Source organism: Cryptomeria japonica, chromosome 9 (assembly GCF_030272615.1).
Source record: "Cryptomeria japonica chromosome 9, Sugi_1.0, whole genome shotgun sequence".
Classification (NCBI taxonomy): Eukaryota; Viridiplantae; Streptophyta; class Pinopsida; order Cupressales; family Cupressaceae; genus Cryptomeria; species Cryptomeria japonica.
Genome location: NC_081413.1, coordinates 701,440,348 through 701,462,036, shown reverse-complemented (window position 1 = coordinate 701,462,036; position 21,689 = coordinate 701,440,348). Strand labels below are relative to the sequence as shown.

Here is a 21,689-nt window from a genome sequence, read left to right as displayed (position 1 = left end):
AATCAAACACACAAATTTGAAACCGAAAATAGTTGTTAATAAGATTTTGCATTCACCGATGGTCATCCACTTTTTGCATACACAAAATGTTTATAGCTAATCTTAAAGATAGTCTTTCCCAAAAACTTAGTGAACCCCTTTAAAGTCATTACAAAAGATATTTATAGGTCACCAGACCCAATAGTTCTTTTTAACCAAAGTAAAAATTAACTCGTAAGAGTTAATAGAAAGCAACCCTAACTGTATAATCGAAACTTAAAGAAAATAACTAGACTTGCTGGCAGACAACTGCCAGCAGTGCTAGTCATGTCGTCTGCTCGGTTCTGGTGTGATCGCTCGAATTGGTGTCTTGGACAGATACCATCACTACCTTGGCCGCACTCCACTCTCGATGCACTTTTGAAAACTCCTGGATTACAGTTACATGTGGCAAACTGATATGAATTACACTCTGCTTCCAGAGTTCCTTCTTTCTCTTTACCATCTGCACTTTATCTCTGTGGGAATCCAGGTGGTCAAGACAAATGGTGAGCATCGACTCCACTTTAGAGATCCTCGTAAAGTCTTCCACGGACAAGGATTTCTCCATCTTGATTTGTCTGATGTGGTTGCCGAACTAGTTAATCATCTCCGTAGTGTCTTCCAGAGTTTCACTGTCCTCTTTAAGTAATTGAACATCCACGCAGTGTAAGTCCTTCTGCATGGTCTCCCTCAAGGCTGTTAATTCGCCACACAGACTGGCCGACTCATTATAACCCTGTTCAATAATCTGGTTGCGCCAGTCAATACTCTCCTTACAAATGAACGTTACATCTTCATTTAGTCCTGACACTTGATTCTCAGCAAGAAAGTTCATTAGACCATAACGCTGAATATCCCGCATCTGCTTTGAAATCACAGCCCACTTAGATTTCTCCTTCTACCACGAGACCAAGTCGGAGTCCAATGCTTTGGTGACCTCATTGGCGTCTTTGAAAATCTAGACCAAATCTGTTATGTAATTAGTTGCCTAAGGCATGATCAAGGTGAGCCACTCTAAGAAAACTTCAGCAATCACCCTGTTTCGCTGAACTTCATCCAAGAATTTTTGATTGCTAGGCGATTTTGGACTAAATGGACCTGAATGTTGGGACAATGGCAGCAGGTTGTTCTACAAAGCATGAATATACTTGGCCATTTGCATTAAACTATGTTTCAACTCAGCGTTGTCTCTCTCATCCTTCCAGGTACGGGAGATAATTCGTTTAGTGGAAGTCTCCAAGTGCTTCACATCCACGGCTCTGGTTCCAACCCCCAAATCAATTCGTTCAACAACATAGTCTGCTTCTGAGGCCGTAGCAACATCTTTGTTGGACTCGGGTCTAGCAATGTCTACAGTCCAATGTTTCATGCTCTCATCAAAATCAATCATTGCCTTTGTTTTTAACTTTTTGGGCTTTGTAGACCTTCCCAGACATTTACTCACAGCGTCCTCCATTGATACTGAAATCGGAACCACGTTCCTTTTCCTGGTGATTGAATCACTCAACCATTTTGGTGCTAGAGTCAGTTCCTTTGAAGGCATGGGTGGAAATCCTGCTGAGGATGGCGATGTGGCATGGTCTATATGAGACTGGATTTCGAGTGCTTCTAGGTCCTGAAAAATAGTATCTATGTCAATTGAAACCTTGTCTGCCTCAGAAACAGGGGATGTCATCTTGCTCGGTATTTCCTCGGCGTCCAAATCTAGAATGAGGTGAGAGGCTGGCGGCTTGAAACCCTTCTTGGACCTCGACCTAGTAACTCGACCAGCAATAGAAAGCTCAACCCCGATGTCAAGTTTCTCTTCTTTAATCCTTGCCTGTCCTTTTCCTACATCAGAAACGGGAATGTTAGTCAAAACAGAAGTTTTACTTGTGGTACTCCTCTTCCCACTTTTTCTTCTTGAACTGGTTGCTCGTGTCGGATGAAATCGGCAACTCCTAAGCCAATTTTTCGTCCTACAAATTACACTGAAGGTGCGTGTCTGAATACTATCCCCCATCTTCTTGCTCCAATCCACTTCCGAAAGAGGTTCATCATGGACCCGCTTCATAAACTCTGAGTCAAGTATGTCTTCATCATCAGCGGTGACACCCGAGGTATCCATGAGCAATTTCATGTCATGAATTTGCTTCAAAGTTAATCTGGACCAATTCTTTCTCCGTACTTCAATTCATCCTGGCAACCTTCCCAGTAATCCTCCAACTGAGGAACATGTTGATCAGGTACCATCTTCTTCACATACTGAGCAATGAAACCCTTACTATCAAAGTTATCCCTTTTTACAAAGGTCTTCAAATGAAACCTTTTAAATTCCAGTTCAATGCATCGGAGACTGACCTATAGCTATAATGGCCTAAATCAATGGGAAAATCCCACTTGTGTTTGAGTCCTCACCATAATCTTTTGCGACATAAGCAAGTTGTCTAGAAACTTCGATCAAAATGCAAGAGTCTGAGACATACCTAGGAAGTCTAAAGGGCTCACACTTAAATCCTCTGACTCTTAGATAAGTGAAATGGTTGAACTGTATAAAGAAACTGCCATATATGTTAACAAGCTCAACTGCTTCAGTAGACATTCTTCTATGCAAATTACTATGTAGTTCAAAGGTCAGCCTTCCAGCAAAAACATCATTCCAACGGAGATAATCATCAACATGCCCTTTCAAAGTTAGATTAGGATTATACTCATAAATTGTTGTGCCTTGAACCCATATTACATGAGACAACCTCGACCATTCTCTCACAGAGGCGAGCATATATAACAAATAGGATGACATATAAAAATTAGGCATTCCCAGATAATTACTCAAACCTTCATGTAACCTTTCCGCAATGACACTTCCCCAGTTGATGAACCGACTTCTATCGAGAGTGACCTGGATGAAGAAATACATCTAAACCTCCCAGTAAAAAGAGTGAGAATTACCCTTTACCCTGGTCAACAGTATTACCAAGTCTCGGATTGCAGGAGTTAAATGTTCACGAGTTAAATGTTCACGAGAAATTTAAAAAGTTCTTGAACATACCTTCCTCCGTCCTCTGTAACCTTCTATTGCAGCCTATTTTTCCTGCTCCGAAAAATCCTTCTCAAAATCTCTTCAAGAAAATAATAATCCCGACGAGATAACTACTCAGTTTTAAAGCCGAGAAAATCTTACCCATCATTACTAAAAGCTGCCCTCCTTACTTCTCATTCGTGTGACCTTACTTTGAAATAATTGCGCTGAAGCATGCCTTAAATATTAAGTCACTTCACTTCTGACATAGCGGATCCTCACACATACTTGCCATAAATGGCAAATTTCAAATCATTGAAGAAAGAATATTCCTCCCTCTCGGCGACCATTTATCATGTTCTAAAAGTCCGTGCCATCACCACGTGGCAAGTCACATGTCTTCCAAGAAACCTACACATAAAACTTTGAGCCTTGCGAAACCACCGCAACACGACACTAACATGACAAATCTTGAACCTTGAACCTTGAACCAAAAAGGTTCAAGTTCAAGATTCAAAGAGTGCAAAATGCCGACAAGGACTAGTAAAGCTTAAAATCGCACGGAAAGAAAAACATTCAAAACAATGCCTGTTGAACTTTGAACCTTGAACCAAAAAGGTTCAAGTTCAAGTTCAAGGTTCAAGTTCAACGCAGTGGAACTTAACAAAGACCAAATTACATGAGCAAAAATTTAAACAAATTTCTTGACCAATGAATTGGATAAGCATTACTTCAAACAAGGACACATATGGGATGGAAATTTTATATGGGCCCAACAGTTATCAAGGTTGATTATTTGTATATATAGGTGATATACTTATGTCATTTAGGTGACGATATTGTGTCTGCATTATCAGAGAGAGGTAAATGTGCAAACGAAGATATATCATTCAACGAAGTGTTGTGGTGAGATTGTTGTTGCAGAGCAGACAACTGTGCTTAACCGGAACTGTCATCAGGCATTTGTAGATGTTATTATTGCAATTCATTTCTTCCGGATTATAGTCTGAATCATATTGTAAGTCAGTGAGACTTCCCTGAGGGTTGTATCCTTTTGGGCATATATGTTTTGAGCAGTGAGCTCTAGGCAGTGTGCCTGAATGCATGTGCATTCCCTATTGTAATATTTTCACATACTACTGCAAAGTATCATCTTATTGTGGGTAGATTCCCACCATGTTTTTTCCCTCAACCAGGTTTTCCACGTCAAAATCTTGGTGTTGTGTGTTGTATTGTTAATTTGCTTATCTGTTATTGTTGTGGTTTATTAGTTTATGCTTTGAAGTTTAATTTGCTTTGATCCGGTGAAGACTAATTTTGCCCCCCCTCCCACCTCTTAGTCTTCCTTCTTGATTGCTACTAACAATTGGTATCAGAGCTAGATCCTCTGATAGAAGCTTAATCGCTTGAGGAGACCCGGGATGGCAGCTCAAGGTATTCTTTTCAAGAAAGACAGTTTGAGGTTTGATAGAAGAAACTACATTGTATGGAAGAAATGGATGGAGGTACATTTGAAATGTCTTGGAGAAGATTATTGGAAGATTACTAAGAATGCCTATGTTATTCCTCTGAATGGACCATCCACTCCTGATGAGGTTAAGGAAAATGAATATAACATCAGAGCGAAGGAATCATTACTTGCCTTGACAGATTCTGAAATGACGAATGTTATGGAACTTCAGATCGCACATGAGATCTAGGTGAAGCTTGAGATTTTGTATGAAGGTGATAGTCAAGTGAAAGTTGCTAAGTTGCAGAGTTTAAAAGGAAAGTATGAGACATTGAAGATGGGAGATGATGAGAACATACATTCATACATGGTTGAGCTGAATGAGTTTGTCCTTGGTATCAGATCTGTCGGTGGAAAGATTGAAAAAGATGAGATTGTTGCTAAGGTGCTAAGATCTTTGCCTCCTACTTATAAACATAAGGTTGCCACTATTGATGAGATCTGGAGTGTAACTACAGTGACAAGAGATGTATTGGTTGGAAACTTATTGCATTTGAGATGAGCGAATTTGGAGAATCACATGGAAAGTCTGAGACAACATTCAAAGCATCAGCATCTGTGTCTGGTAAGCAGAAATATGATTCTAATGAGTGCAGGATATCCAGGTATGAAAGAGAAAGAAGAGAGATAGCAGAGCAAGAAAGAGAGCTTGATGAGCTTGAAGCATTAATTCCCTAGAGATTGCCTAAAGGTGTCGGTAAGTATGATGGAAAGTTCCCCTTGAAATGTTTTTCTTGTAATAAGATAGGACATTTTGCTTCTAGATGTCTGAAGAGAATGGATAAGTATGACAGACATGATAAGTTTGATAAGTTTAATAAAAATGACAGCTATGAGAAGCATGAAAAGTATGATAAGCCTTATAACTCTAACCGGAAGTTTAGGAACTAGAAGAATTGTTATTATGTTGTAGATGAAGGTGTTACAGATGAAGAATCACAAGGATATGAAGTTGTGTTTATTGTCATTAAAGAAGATAGACCTGTGCCTATTAATTTCACTAGTTGCTCTATCGAGGAGAAAGCTTTGGTTGCTAAGGTGAATGGGTGATTGACAGCAATTGTTCACATCATATGACTGGTAACAAAAGCAAATTTGTAAGCATGAAAAATTTTGATGGTCGATTAGTTATATTTGGAGATGACAAAGCCTGTGTAATCTGTGGGAGAGGTTCTATTTATTTTGATGGTAAGCATAACGTTGATGATGTCTTGTATGTTGAAGGTTTGAAACATAATCTTTTGAGTGTTGGACAAATGGTTGACAAGGGTCATGATCTACAATTCAAAGATGGTAAATGCAAGATCTTGAATGCCTCCAGTATAGAGATTGCATCTGGAACTAAGACTGAAGGTAACATTTTTCATTTGAATGCTAGTGAGAAAAGTTGTTTGATTGCTAAGATAGATGAGAGTTGGTTGTGGCATAGAAGAATGTGTCATGTAAACTTTAATTCATTGATCGACATCAGTTCTACACAAGTTGTTAGGGATCTGCCTAAGATTGTTAAACCTGTTAATTTGGTATGTAAGGAATGTCAGTTGAGTAAGCAAACAAGGATTTCTTTCAAGAGCAAACAGTACATATCAAATGGATTGTTAGATCTTGTGCATACTGCCCTGTGTGGACCTACAAATGTTTTTGATTAAAAAAGAAGCGTTAACAAAGCAAACAGTACATATCAAATGGATTGTTAGATCTTGTGCATACTGACCTGTGTGGACCTACAAATGTTAGAAGTGTGCAGGGTGATAGATAATTTATGTTGTTAATTGATGATTATTCCAGAATGATGTGGGTTGTTTTTTTGAAGGAAAAATCAGAAGCATTTGAGAAATTCAAGATATTCAAAGCTAAGTTGAAACTGAGTCTGGATTGAAGTTGAAGTGTCTGAGATCTAATAGAGGTGGAAAATTTTGTACCGGTGAGTTCAATTCTTTTTGTGAGATGCATGGAATCAGAAGACAGCTATCTGCTCCTATGACCCCACAGAAGAATGGGATTGTTGAAAGGAAGAACCGTATTGTTTTAGATGCTACAAGAACCATGTTCATTGAAGGAAATGTTTTGAAGGTCTACTGGAGAGAAGCTATTAGCACTTCAGTCTATACATTCAATAGAGTTCATATCAAAGGTGATACCAGTAAGACTCCTTATGAGCTTTGGTTTGGTCATATTCCTACTATGAAATATTTCAAAGTTTTTGGTAGCGAATGTTATATCAAGAGAAATGGGGATATTGGAAAGTTTGATGCTAGAAGTGATGAAGGTATCTTTTTGGGATATTCTACAAATAGCAAAGCATGTCGGTGCTATAACTAGAGACTAAGAAAGATAGTTGAGAGTGCAAGTGTGAATGTGGATGAAAACCTTCGGAAGGAGATCAGAGCTGATGATGAAGGTCAACATGTTTTAGCTAATATTAAGCCTGAAGAGCCTAAGCAGAGTGATCTGGTAGAGACAAAGATTGTTGTTGCTGCCGTTGAAGATCTTTAGGATCCTGAGTCTAAGAATCAAAACAATCAAAAGACTCTGAGGTATGTAAGATTGAATCATTCTAAGAATCAGATTATTGGTTTATAAGAATAAAGGAGTAATGACTAGAAGAAGGTTAGTTACAGAAGAAATATGTTTGATTTCTAAAGTTGAAGCCTATAAGGATTATAACTGGATTAGAGTCATGGAAGAAGAGTTATATCAAATTGAAAAAAACAACACTTGGGAACTTGTGCCTAGACCTAAGGATAAAAATATTGTTGGTACTAAATGGGTTTTTAGGAACAAATTGAATGAAGCTGGTGAAGTGGTCAGAAATAAAGCCAGACTAGTCTGCAAAGGATATTCATAGTAAGAAGGGATTGATTATGAAGAAACTTTTTCTCTGGTTACCAGAATTGTAGTTGTTAGATTGTTGCTTTCTTATGCTTCTTATAAAGATTTCAAGGTATATCAAATGGATGTCAAATCTACATTTTTGAATGGTGATCTAAAAGAAGAAGTTTACATTGAACAGCTTGATGGGTTTTCACTGTCAGATGATGGAGACATGGTATGTAAGTTGAAGAAAGCACTTTATGGATTGAAACAAGATCCTAGAGCCTGGTATGCTAGATTAGACACATACTTGCTAAAATTGAGATTTATCAAAGGTGTTGTTGATAGTAATCTGTACTTTAAGATTGAAAATGATAACATTTTGATTGTTGAAGTCTTTGTTGATGACATTATTTTTGGAGGTGATGATGATATGAGTATGAAATTTGTCGATGATATGCAAAAAACATTTGAGATGTCTATGATTCGTGAGATAAAAAAAATTTTAGGTTTACAGATTGCACAGACAGGAAAAGGTATCTTTATATCTCAAACTAAGTATGTCAGGGAACTGTTGAAGAAGTTTGAATTAGATGATTCGAAACTGGTTGGAACTCCTATGGTGACTCATTATAAATTGTCTAAAAATGATGAATCTCCTAAAGTTAATCAAAGTTTGTACAGATCTATGGTTGGCGAACTATTATATCTTACTCAGACTAGGCCTGACATTATGCATGTTGTGTGTATGGCAGCTAGATATCAAACTGATCCAAAGGAAAGTCATGTCACTGTTGTTAAAAGAATATTCAGATATCTTAAGGGAACTGAAGATTATGATTTATGGTATCCAAAGAATGATGATTTCATGTTGTGTGCTTACACTGATGTAGACTGGGCAGGTGATGTTGATGACCGAAAGAGTACTACCGGTGGAGCATTCTTTTTAGGTAAGAAGTTGATTTCATGGGCCAACAAGAAACAGGATTTAGTATCTTTATCTACTGTTGAAGTTGAGTACATTGTTGCTACTAGTAATTGCACTCAGATAGTATGGATAAAGAAAATGTTGAAAGATGTCAGAGTTATTTATGATGAGACTACTGTTATATACTGTGATAATTCCAGTGCTATAAACATGTCTAAGAATCTAGTGCAACATTCAAAGACTAAGCATATATCAATCAAATATAATTACTTGAGAGAGCAAGTCAGAGAACAGAAGGTGAAGCTGAAATATGTATCTACAAATGAACAAATTGTTGATATTTTCACTAAGCCTTTGCCTGCAGATACATTTGTCTATCTGAGAGACAAGTTAGGGGTCTCCACCCCTCCTAATGAGAACTAGATGCATTGAGTTACATTGATTTGGTGGAATTCAAAGCCTTATCATTTTATCTAGGTTGATGAGTTGGTGTTGCTCCTCTGCTAGAGTAGTCTGTTGATTTGATTATGTGTCCCAGGGGGAGAGAGATTCATGATTCTGTTTTGGGAGAGAGCTTGATTTTCTGTCTTGGTGATCTTTGGCATTGTTGTCAAAGGGGGAGAGAGATCATGTGAAAAGTTGCTTTATCTATCTTGATCTTAGGGGGAGTTTGCTAGTGATATCTTCTTTCTTTGCATTGACTGTTTTTCACATTCATATGTTGCCATCAATGCCAAAGGAGGAGATTGTTGGATTACTGGGGAGATTGTTGGATTTGGTTGTTCATTGTTGTTGCTAGGGTATGTTGTCATTGATGTCAACATATTCCTGTGAGTTATTCCCGTGAGTTTGGAAAGGATTTTTGGACCGATTTTGTAGTTTGGTTTTGCTAATCACTGTTTTGCAGGATTTGGTATTCCCTCCAGTATATTCCAGTGTGATCAGATCTTGTGCTGAGACTTTGGATTATTGTTTGGGATGATCTTGTGTATCTTCATGTCAGATGGTTCGTGATTTGGTGATCTGCAAGTTATCTTTCCTCGTGACAGTTGTTGATTGGTTGTGTTCTTGAGCTTTGAGACGTTGACCAATGAAGATTTGAAAAGAGGAGTTGGTGCAACTATTCTGGATGATTCCAATGTGGTTGATGGTGTTTCCTAGTCATGTCAGATTTATTTTGGCGATCCGCATTGATCGTTGTGCGATTTTTTGGTGATTTCTATGAACCGGTGATAATTTGCATGTTATGCAGTATTTCTGGTGGTGTAGCGTGTTGCGGTTGATCTAGGCGGGATTTCCAATGGATGTAATCGTTTGGGAATTTGAATTAGGTCCATGTTATGTAATGTAAATCATAATATTGGTCTAGTGGTCGATCTTTGTATCATGTAATGTAATTTTTGTAATTATGAGTTGAGGGTTAAGGGTTTAACCGACCTTGTTATTAAGGTTGATTATTTGTATATATAGGTGATATACTTATGTAATTTAGGTGTCAATATTGTGTCTGTATTATCAGAGAGAGGTAAATGTGTGAACAAGGATATATTATTCAGTGAAGTGTTGTGGTGAGATTGGTGTTACAGAGTAGACAACTGTGCTTAATCGGAACTGTCATCAAGCATTTGTAGATGCTATTATTGTAGTTCATTTCTTCTAGATTGTAGTATGAATCATATTGTAAGTCAGTGAGACCTCCCTAAGGGTTGTAGCCTTCCGGGCATATATCTTTTGAGCAGTGAGCTCTAGGCAGTGTGCCTGAATGCATGTGCATTCCCCATTGTAATATTTTCACATACTACTGCAGATTATCATCTTATTGAGGGTAGGTTCCCACTGTGGTTTTTCCCTTAACCGGGTTTTCCACATCAAAATCTTGGTGTTGTGCGTTATGCTGTTAATTTGCTTATCTGTTACTATTGTGGTTTATCAGTTTATGTTTTGGAGTTTAATTTGCTTTGATCCGGTGAAAACTGATTCACCCCGCCACCCCCTCTCAGTCTTCCTTCTTGATTGCTACTAACAATTCTATGACAAGCAAAGTTTATAGGTGTTATAACAATTAATTGCAAAAAATGTGAAAAGTGTCAATGTAAGTTTTGATAAGACAATTAAGTCATCCAGGGTTCTAAATGAAGATGATGGTGATGATTTAGTCTACAATGGAAATGAGACTACAAGGAGTGACTCAAAATACACAATTGCAAAAACTCCAACAAAGTATTTTTAGAAGAATCATTTTAAAGATCAAAAGATGGGAGATAAAGACAATGGTGTTCAAACTAGGAGAAGAATTGAGAAAGCAAATGAACAAGTACATTTTGCTTTACTATCAAAAGTTAAACCATATTCTTATGCAAAGGTAAGCAAAGAGAAAAGTTGGTTAGAAGCAATGGAAGAAGAGTTAACTTGGATTAGGAAGAATGAAACATGGGAGCTAGTTCTAAGACCTAAAGACAAGAATGTCATAGGCACCAAATGGATTTTTAGAAACAAGATGAATGAAGAAGGAAAAGTAATCTGAAGTAAGGTCTTACTAGTATTGAAAGAATATGCTCAAGTTGAAAGAGTTGATTTTGAGGAGACATTTGCTCCAATGGTAAAGTTAGAGGCTATCTAAATGTTTTTGAAATTATCGATATTCAAGAACTTCAAGGTTTATCAGATTGACGTCAAGTTTGCATTTATGAACTAAGAGTTAGAAGAAAAGGTCTACATTCAACAACTGGTAGGGTTTCAGTGTTCAGACAAACTAGATTTTATGTGCATATTGAAGAAGGCCCTTTATGGACTCAAAAAAGCTCTTAGAGCATGGTATTCTAGATTGGATAGATATCTATAGTAGCAAGGTTTCATGAGAGGTGGTGCTGATAGCAATTTATTCAGAAAATCGTAGGCGACAATTTGTTGATTGTTGTTATGTATGTTGATAACATTATTTTTGGAGGTGGTAGTGATGCAATGTGTAAGGAGCTCTAAGATCCAATGGAAAGGGATTTTGAGATGTCAATGCTTGGTGAACTCTAATTCTTTCTTGGTTTACAAATTTCTCGATTAGAAAGTGTGTATTTATTTCTCAAACCTAATACATAAAAGAAATGTAGAGAAAGTTTAAGATGGAAGAGTGCAAACTAGTAAGTACACCTACGATTATTAGGTGTAAATTGAACAATGATGATGATTTTGCTCTAGCAAATCAGACTCTGTAAAGGTTGATGTTTTGTAGATTGTTGCATGTGATTGCATCTAGAATGAATATCATGCATGCAGTTATTATGGTTGCTAGGTTTCAAGCAACACCTAAAGAAACTCATGGCAAGGTTGTTAAGAGGATATTCAAATATCTGAAAGCTACAATAGAGTTTGGTTTTTGGTATCTAAAGAGTGAGAACTTCAATTTGACTGCATACACAGATGCATCTTATGTTGGATGTATAGATGACCAAAAAAGAACAAGTGGTGGAGTGTTCTTTCTTGGTGACAATCTTGTGTCATGGGTTGAGCAAAAAGCAGTACTCAATTTCTTTGTATATAGTAGAAGAAAAATACATAGCAGTAGTTTCCAGTTGCACTCAAATGAAGCATAACTTGAAGGAGATGAAGGTAGAATTTGATGATCTTATTTTAATACTTTGTGACTATACAAGTGCAATAAATATTTCAAAGATATCAGTGATGCATTCAAGGACAAAACATATTTCAATTAAATATCATTTTTTGAGAGAGAAGGTTGCAAACAAAGAGGTGAAGTTGGAGTATGTTGAGACTAAGAAACAAATTACAAACATCTTTACAAAGCCCCTTTCTAAGGAGACTTTTGAGTATTTGTGGAAGAAGCTGGGAGTGGTTGCTCCCTCCTCTTGAATCAAGAGGAAACATAGGTTAAAGGGGAGTGTTGAATCCATGTTGCAAGTAGACTTAGTGACCTTAAAGAGTGTTTCAAAACATGTTTAGGTATGAACGGAAATAGTGGATGAGCTGATGAGATGCAGACTCAAGGGGAGTCTTGTCTGGGAGAAATAAAACCAGAGTGTGAAGTGGATAGTTGTCCTTTTTCCATTCATATCAAAGGGGGAGAATGAAACTCAAAATGCTTCAAATGCTCAAAAATTTTAGTGGTTGTATCACATAGGGGCAGTTCCTAAAAGGATTTGTTTGTGTTGGTGTGCTTACAACATTTTATTGGTTGCCATCAATAACAAAGGAGAAGATTGTTGAACATATGTTGTCATTTGTGTCAAAAGAGAGTCAAGGATGTGATAAAGGAGTTATCATATTGAGAGTTCATTGTGAGGCTTAATCAGCATGCAATTGTATAGCCACAACTATCTCAATATCAATGTTTGAGCATTTGAATTTTGGAAGAACAATGTCAAGTAGTATTTGTTGGTGTATGATTGTAGTGTCGTCATGCATTTATTCCTCGTGTTGTGGGTGATTTAGAAGTGTAATCCAGATGTCTCTAAGGTTTGGTTCTCAAATAGTTTATCTACAATGGTAATTCGTTATGCTCTACATTCTGCCTATCTTGAGTGTTTTGAGTTGCGATTTGGAAGGAGAGTATGTCTACACTTGTTCTATCAGATTCCAAAGTTTTTGGAGTTGATCTTTTGTGGTTAGTGAGTTTGAAGTGACGAAGTGGTCACTATGCTAGTTATTCAAGTGGGTTGTTATGGTTTGATGCGCCAAAGGTTTGCAACATGTGCTCATTAGAGGTAGGGTGCGGATGATCATTGGGACCATATAAGGTTACATTGGGAACCACATTGCATGTTCTTTCTTATGGAGCAGTGCATGGGCTATTGGACATACACGTTTGGTTAATGGCTATGTTTGTAGTCGACTTGTAGATGCAATCATCTTTATTTTAAATGTGAATGTGATTGTAATTGTGATGCATATATATAATGATCTAGGATCTATCCTAGAAAGTAAAAAAGCTATGTAATTTGGACTTCAATGTAATTATCCAATATTTGTTTGATGTGCAAATTTAAGGGCGATGCTATGTGAGTTGCATTTCAATCACTGTGAAATTTCATCAAAAGACCATATGTAATGTGGGGGAGTGTTCTAAAGGTTGATCAGATCAAGTGCAAATTGAGTTCTCAATTTGAAGGTCCATAATTCATATCTCTATATTTTGGTGGTATTGATGTCTCACAAGCTGAGTTGGTGCTAAAATCTTAGAAGAGGCAATCAATGTCTCATGTAGGTTGGTGCCTACAAAAGTAATAGGGGATTGATGTTTCCAATAGGTTGTTGCATATTAGTTAGATCCAAGCAGCTATTCTCACCATGGTTTTTCCCCTTACGGGTTTCCACATAAATTCAGTGTTCATATATGTGAATGTGTGTTCATGTTCTGTATTTTATATGTTGCTAGTAGATGTTTTTAATGGTGAATCTAGATGTAATGTTTGAAAATATTAATGGTAAGTAATATTTAATCAAGTTGAAATTAGCATTTAATCTTGTTAACCTAAAGACATATACTTAAAATAGGATAGTACTATATATGCATTATGACGCTATTGTTTATAAATAGACACAAGGAATATTGTAGATAAAGTAAAATTGCAGAAAGAAACTAGCTTGCACCAATAACAAATGATAACAAGAACAATACAACAATAACAATTAATGATAAGAACTTTTAAACATTAATACTATGATATGCTAATTAAAGAAACCATGCTACTACATGACTATAAATGAAATAATAGAATTCTATGCTACAGAATAATAAATTAAGCATCAACAATCAAATCAAAACATCTAACCAATATGCAGAAATAAAATAGCGTTACCTCCAGCGGGCCTTATCATTCACCACGCATTCAACAATTTATGAAAATTGGTTGGGCTGATTTATAGACTAAATCCAACTAAACTAATCTATTGCTAACTGTCACTCATTCCATATATTGGGGAAGAGGATTATTAACTACTTGAGAACAAGTAAATACTGTTAAGAGTACTAGTAGGACCGTACAACAAAACCAATCTTGAAACATAAATGTCCATAATGCAACAATATAATATAATATTAAATGGCGGTCATTAAGGCAAATATTGGATGCTAATGAAGTCTTCAAGTAAGACCCATTCCTCTATCGTTTCTAGATAAACAATTCAAAATTCACTTATTCAAACTACTTATGGTCCCATTGCTACAGGAATTGTACAAGTTGTGTCTTCAACTACATGAACTACTTTAGGAAACCTCGTTGCATAACTACTTTAGGAAACCTAGTTTGCATGTTGCATAACAAGTTAGTGTATGAAAACATTCTAGATGATACTAATTATACGCTGTGTCACTTGTACAACTTACAAAACAACCAATAATGCAACCTCTAACTCGAAGCTCCAATTTAAAGAAGAGATGCAAATTAAAAATCATCAATAAGAACAAGAAAAACATTGCACCCAAATAGTCAATGCAAAGAACCCAACCCCCTTCTTGGTTTTAAGTCTCTCCATAACTGTATTTAACATGATAAGGATATTTGACCACCCAAATTTGGATCTCCATGTCTTCGTTCCTCTTTGCATTAGATGTTTCATGACAAACGTCCCCTCTATCATAAAAGTAGACAAAATTTGAATGTAACCTCCTCACATATCATAAAAAATCTCAATATCCCATTATATGCTTGATGATAAATGTCCCGCTAAACTAGTCAAAATTCCAACATAACCTCCCTCTTACAAGTCGTAAAAATTTCACATGAGGACTAACCAATATGATCTTACACAGTTTAAGATACATACATGTAATATGTAACTCTCATGAAGACTAACCAAGATGTTCTTACACAGTTTAAGATACCAACACAAGGCAAAAGATGTCAACTCAATATTGAATGCCTACTTCCAATTACAATGGCATTGCCACAGCTTGCAGACGCTACAGCAGCTGATTCTGTGGGATATAAGCCATATGTAACTCTCATGAAGACTAACCAACATGTTCTTACACAGTTTAAGATATACCAACAAGGCAAAAGATGTCGACTCAATATTGAATGCCTAGTTCCAATTACAATGGCATTGCCACAGCTTGCAGACACTACAGCAGCTGATTCTGTGGGATATAAGCCATTGTGACTATCCAGCCACCTAAAAAGCCTTTGTATGATGTGTGTTTTAGGTGGCTCGATAGACGGCTCGATATAAGCAAGCAAGGAAGTATAACAGAAAGTATAACCCCTATAATTGTCTCTACTCTTTGCTCCTGGGTTGGAGCAAATTGTCCAAATAATCTTGATGAAACAAAACCCTTGATTTAAAAAAAATCTACAAACCCTATTAGAGGCCGTTAGATTTTCGAAATCATAGAGGTAAGATTAACCTGTACAACCATCGTACAATATCATTTCAATAGTCAATCAAAATGACTTTCCCAGGTCTCAAAGCCATTTATTTCTCCTGTTGCTGTACTTGCAGCCAACCCTTTCTCACAGACGTAACGTCTATCAGCAAAAGATTCTATGTTAGAAATACCTAACTTTGACTATTTTTTCATTTTCTGCCGCTTGAATATGTTTGGATCTATGTTGTTATACAGTCATTTGCTGGGCTTCTTCGCCTTCTACATTATATTATTGGCCTATTTGTTGTCAGCTGGTTGCCAGTTGTGATTCCCGTAGGTGATTCCCGTAGAGACAATGTTTCACTCCAGGAAGACGAGGATTCTAAATGCAAAATATTTAAGCTATAAAATTAGAGTGCTCAATGAATCACGTGAATCAAAACATCGGATTCAGAAAAAAAAAATCTCACAATCGAATTCAGAAACTGCATAAAAGATGCTCAATGAAAGAAAGCACATAAAATATTTTTACAAGTTAACATTGTTAATTGATAATTCGTTTACATGTATGACCATCCAACTCAAGGAATGCACGTAGATCTAAAATATTGTAGAATGATGTGACTAGACTGGAAGTATCACAAGTGCTGTAAACAAAGTAATTCAACTGAAGATTCATCATCATAGTACAACTTCCAAACACCTGCTTCGATTATGCAGAGCATTGTAACCCTTTCCTTAAATGAGAATGGCAAATTCTAAATAGGAAAGATTAATTTTGTTTTCAAGTTAGATTGTTTAATGTAATCTTGTTAAAAAGTCGTTTGGAAAAAATGCCAAAAAATTTAAGGTTTAATGTAATCTCATTGGAAAAAAATGCCAAAAAATTCAAGTACAATATTTGAGATCCCAAATTTGAGATCCCACTACTGCACCCATCATCAAGGAACAACGTTTTATGTAAAGACAATAAATATTTAAAAACACAAGATGTGAAATTATTACACATCAAACTATCAAAACCCGAGACAATAATTGCATATTTATATCAATAAGGAAAGGCATTTGCATCCTTTGCAACTGTCTTACAAAAATATGAGGGAAAGAAAAGAGAACAGCCTCTCCCACATACTGCATTCTTTAGCAGTAAAGACCTACACTCGCAGCTCCTCGCTAGTTAGCATACAGCTGCATAGGGACCAGACAGTTAAATATTAACATATTAATTACAAAGTTACGAGATCCCTAACTGTACAGTTATTGCTATACCATCAAGCACTCTCACAAATTCCATTAAAACTCAAGCGAGACAAAGTAGCGTCTACTACCCTTGCCCCATCTACTATTTCACAAATAAAATCCTGTGTACAAGAATATTCTCCACTGATTATTTGACACCAGTGAACGCCTCATTTGATTTGATGTACAAAACTGAGTTGCATTCAGCACGAAGTCCCCTCCAAACCCTGTAACAGTATAATTTGATGCAGATATGCAGATAACCACCGCACTTGAATGCCAACATTTCCAGAAATATACAGAACTAAAAAGCTTTCCACAGTCCTCAAAGGGAAGTGGAGGCTTATGCAAGCGCAGGGACAATGCACTGTTTTTCTGAGCTTGAACAAGCAAATCCTTCCACCCGCACAGAGGGATTTGTCCCATATGATGCACCACAGGAGGATTTCTGTGTCAAGCTGACAGAGGGTGATGGTAAATCCTTCCGAACAAACTTTACATCATTAACCAGTGGATTATGAGCACGAACAGGAGGGGAGCCACAAAAATATGGAAGAGATCCATTTGAATCACCATATCCACTCTGCAGCACATACAGAAAATTTAACTTAAATACTTAGAAAAAAAAGATCTCTTTGCACATCCAGAAATTTTAATAAACGTGAGTACAGAGTTATGGAACACCAGAAGATAAAAGAATTGATTTACCTTTCTTAAAAATATGTCCAAAATCTCGCGACCTGCATCTCCTTCATCTTGCACCATCGAGTTACTGAAAGCAATACATTTATTTAGGTCAGCGACCATGCAAACAAAAGGAGATGCAACAAATAGCTAGCATAAGAAAAAATCAAATTAACCAATAAATCCAAGAAAACTAAGTTGTGATGAAAATCAAACAAAAAAGATACGTCTTTTGGGTATGAATCTACTCTTGAAATCAGCAGAATCTCTGCAAAGGTCCAAATAATCTCTCCTTTTATAAGCCAGAAAATTAAACTTATATGAAATAAACCCTAATTAGTAATTACACTTCCACAGACATTACAGGGAGATAAGGTTCCTAAATGCAAATATATTTAAGACAAATCTCCAATAAAATCAGAGTGCTTAATGAAAGCAAGCACATAAAATATTTTTACTACAATTTAGCATTGTTAACTAATAATTTATTTACCTGTATGACTATCCAACTCAAGCAACGCACATACATCCAAAATATTGAAAAAGATGTGACTAGATTGTAAGTATCACAAGTGTTGTTACAGAGTAATTCCAAAGCATTCGATAAAGATAATAATCCAGTCCATGGAAACTAGTAAATGTAAAGACAGTTAAGACAACTCCTGTAAAAGCATAGTGCCTAATCTAGATAATTTACAACCATTCTGGCAAAGAAAGACAAACAATTCCTACAAAGCAAGGAAAGGACACAAAGTGAACATTCAAAAAGTTTTAACATCCAACAAAGAAGCCATCTAAATCATAGTAACAGAGGTAACTCCTCCTTATAAAAGGAAATTAACAAACCAAATCTAAATTCTTTCATTAAAAAAAGAGAGACAATAAACCACCAAGCATAGAGAAGAAGAAGTTGCTCCTCACCTTGGTGGCCAGCAACAAGTTTTGTGCAATTCATCTACAAGAGAATCCACAACTGGGACTCGTCGAGGTTCAGGGCAGATAACTTGCTTCTGGCTCATATCCTTGTGGATACCACTCCTTTGCCTTCGTCTTGCATTTCTGTCTATGTGACATTCTTGACTAATAGTTGTAGGAATCTGCTGCATGCCCCCAAAATTCCTTGCCCGGATCTCCATGAATCTTACAGCGTCAAGCTCAAATATGCAAATCACAACTGGTTATCTGTGATAAGATAAATGAAAATCAATACATGGTAAAAGAAAAAGCATTTTTTGTAATCTAGCAGTTAATACTTGATTTAAAGGATAAAAAACACAAAGACCGGAGCAAAGGAATAAGATAAGCATATGCATATCAACACAAGTACCAAACATGCACTTTAAAAAAACATGTGCATAAAAATCCCAGAAACAAATATGGGCATTCAGTAAAGAGCAAATAAAATTGATAAAGAAAACCAACCAGAAAATTGTGATGGCCATCCAGGCAACATTGTTGCATGGAAATGGGCAGTATTGGATTCGGATGCAGATTCAGCAAATCTTCAAGGCCCCTAATACAGGTTGGTCTAGATAATAAAATTATTTAAATACAATTCGCATTTCTGTGGACTCCACTTCACTTCTTGTTGATGGCGTCATTTTGTAGAAATAAATTCTATGAGATGTCTCAATGCTTCCTTTGCTCCCCCTAGCAAGGAGGGAGCTGGGTTTTGAAATACAAACGCTAATGTTCAATTGTTTATAAATCTAAAGGTATAGATAGTAACATCAAAAATATTAAACGAACATAAGGTTCTTACAATTAGAACATTCAGTAAAAGGCTTTTGGAAATAAGTGTACATTAGATGCAAAATCTTTTTCTACTTGTACACCAGCACTTATCAAAATCTTTTTACTGAATTAAAAAACATATATATGGGATCATATATGGATTCGTCTAGATGAGGTATCCCCACCACATACGGCAATATCATAAACATATCTGGTCTAAGATACACGAATTTACGTATCTGGAAAAGGAAGAGGAAGTATATAGCAACTCTGATATGTATTTGGAAAAAATATCATTACCTAAAAAACAAATCAAATCCATTATTTTAAAATGGTGCTTTGTAGAATTTCAACCCTGGTGTGCCGTAAAACAGCCAAAGCAGCTCCACCAGTGGACCGCAACCCGTCATGACAATCCTAAAATTTAAATACTAAATCCAATAAGCAAGGAAAAACGCATATTCAAACAGTTTGTACCCGTAGACATGACCAAATTCATGCAAACAGTTTACACATTTTCTATACCATTTGCAATGAACAAGAACAAGTATAACTGAAACTGTAGTGGAGAGAGGCTTTCTTAAATTTTATTGGTAATCTGCCTTAAACCAAATCCATTTCAGACTAGAAGAATAAAAGTGGTTATTTTAAAAACTTCTCTGGTTCATTTATAAACCATGCATAGGACACGTTATCAACTCAAATACTACGAAAATATTATATAATTAGGTTTAAGCTGATTAAACCCCTACCAAACTTCTCTCAAATGACAGCAGTTCCCTTGCAGATCAAAACCATTGGATCCTGTTGTTTAAATCCTCACCTTTATTCTGCCAACAGAAATAAGTTCGCACTCTATATTCGATTAATCCGCTCAACTCACAGTAAAAGAGCCTCAAACCAAAAATAAAGAAATACAAAACTACCCCATACCATTCAATCGCAACTGCTAAGGTTGATGTTACCAAATCAAGAAAAAATGCAAATTTCAGTGTTATTTAAACACTTAAAAACCCTTAAAATTAGCCTGCCATTTTATATTATAAAAGGAAAAGCAAACCCCTTTAATCCCACCACTGAACCAGCGTATGTAATTATTTTCCCTCTCTAATGACGTGATTTATTAGTTTCTCTACATTAGTGTTCCCATAAAATCCTTCCGACCGCAATATCAGTTACCACGAAACCCCACCAGCCTAAAACCGCATCGAATGACAGACTAAATTTCAAAACACCGCCACTTCCTCCATCTCTAGATAAACTTCAAGATCTCACCTAAAGTTGTCCATGAGAACAAAAGGTCTTAAATTTCAAAACACCGGACACTTCCTCCCTCTCTAGATACACTTTGAGATCTCACATAAAGTTGTCCGTGAGAACAAAAAGTCTTAAATTTACCGTTTGTGAACTGATCCGTCGGACACTAACACTCAGAGACTAACTCATTCAAGGAAAAACCTTAAACAGCGCTGAGACGCAGATAATATCATTTTAATTTTTTCAACTGAACAAACCCTGGCAGAAAGGAGAATAGAAATCTTACCAGACCGTCAGTTGTTATAAATGGAGATCCTTTGCCTTCCAGATAATCCCGACAGAAGCAGCAGAAGAAAAAGAAGAAAATTTGCAGAAGAGGCGGAAGAGAAAGGGCTCACTGTGAGACAGAAATGGCGAAAAATCTGTCAATGGACGCTCTTGTATTTCTTTCTCTTCTCCTCCCCGACAAAAACATCGGAATAATAATGCTCTCCTATTTGCGACTTTTGTCCCTTTTTATAGGCAAGATACCCAAGTGCTTTTCCAAATAAGAAAAGAAAAAAAAAATCTCCCGACTCTTTTGTTTGTTAAACAGTACGTATGGCTCTTTTAATCCTATGCACCACCTTAAGTCTTTTCATAGTTGGAAGGGTTATAATGACCATGTCTTCCTTTAGTTTTTGGCATTGATTTTTTTTAATAGTTATTTTTTAGAGTGTTTTTTTTAATTTGATGGAGTTTTCAGATTTCTTCAAATTTATCGGAGCACGATTTCGGTTTCATTTCTTATGATGTCGGAGTCTTGTATTCAACAAGACTTGGTTTCTGGTGGGTTCATTTGGAGTCATTCAACTTCATTTAGAGACCAGAAGTCTATTGATAGAATGGTTATTTTCAATATCATTTGAATTTGAATATGTATTGGCATTAGTATCTTTATTAAGCCGATAGGCTTTAGTGCGGGCTTTTGCCCGAGAAAGTGTCAGTCTTCTAGCGCCGACAACGGTGGAGGGTTGTTTCCATCAGTCTTTCAGCGTCGTCGACAGTGGAGGGTTGTTTCCGTGAGGGGGTGAGTCTTCTGGTGTCGATGACCGCTCAGGGGACCGAGCTTTCAAAGCTATTCCGTGCTTGTTGTCGTCGATTGTGACATGTGTCCTCGCTTGCACATTTCTTGAGCAAACTG

The 21,689-nt window shown here is 36.5% G+C and overlaps 1 protein-coding gene across 1 annotated transcript; it reads right to left on the bottom strand.

Annotated features, from left to right (window-relative positions):
* Positions 1-16,606: 16,606 nt before the first annotated feature.
* LOC131073931 (uncharacterized) lies at positions 16,607-21,000 on the bottom strand. Its single transcript, XM_058010451.2, has 4 exons — positions 20,793-21,000; positions 18,437-18,697; positions 17,540-17,603; positions 16,607-17,414 (listed from the first exon to the last, which is right to left on the bottom strand). Exons 2-4 carry the CDS (start codon positions 18,649-18,651, stop codon positions 17,175-17,177), a joined length of 519 nt encoding a protein of 172 aa, XP_057866434.1. The 5' UTR covers positions 18,652-18,697; positions 20,793-21,000; the 3' UTR covers positions 16,607-17,174.
* Positions 21,001-21,689: the final 689 nt, after the last annotated feature.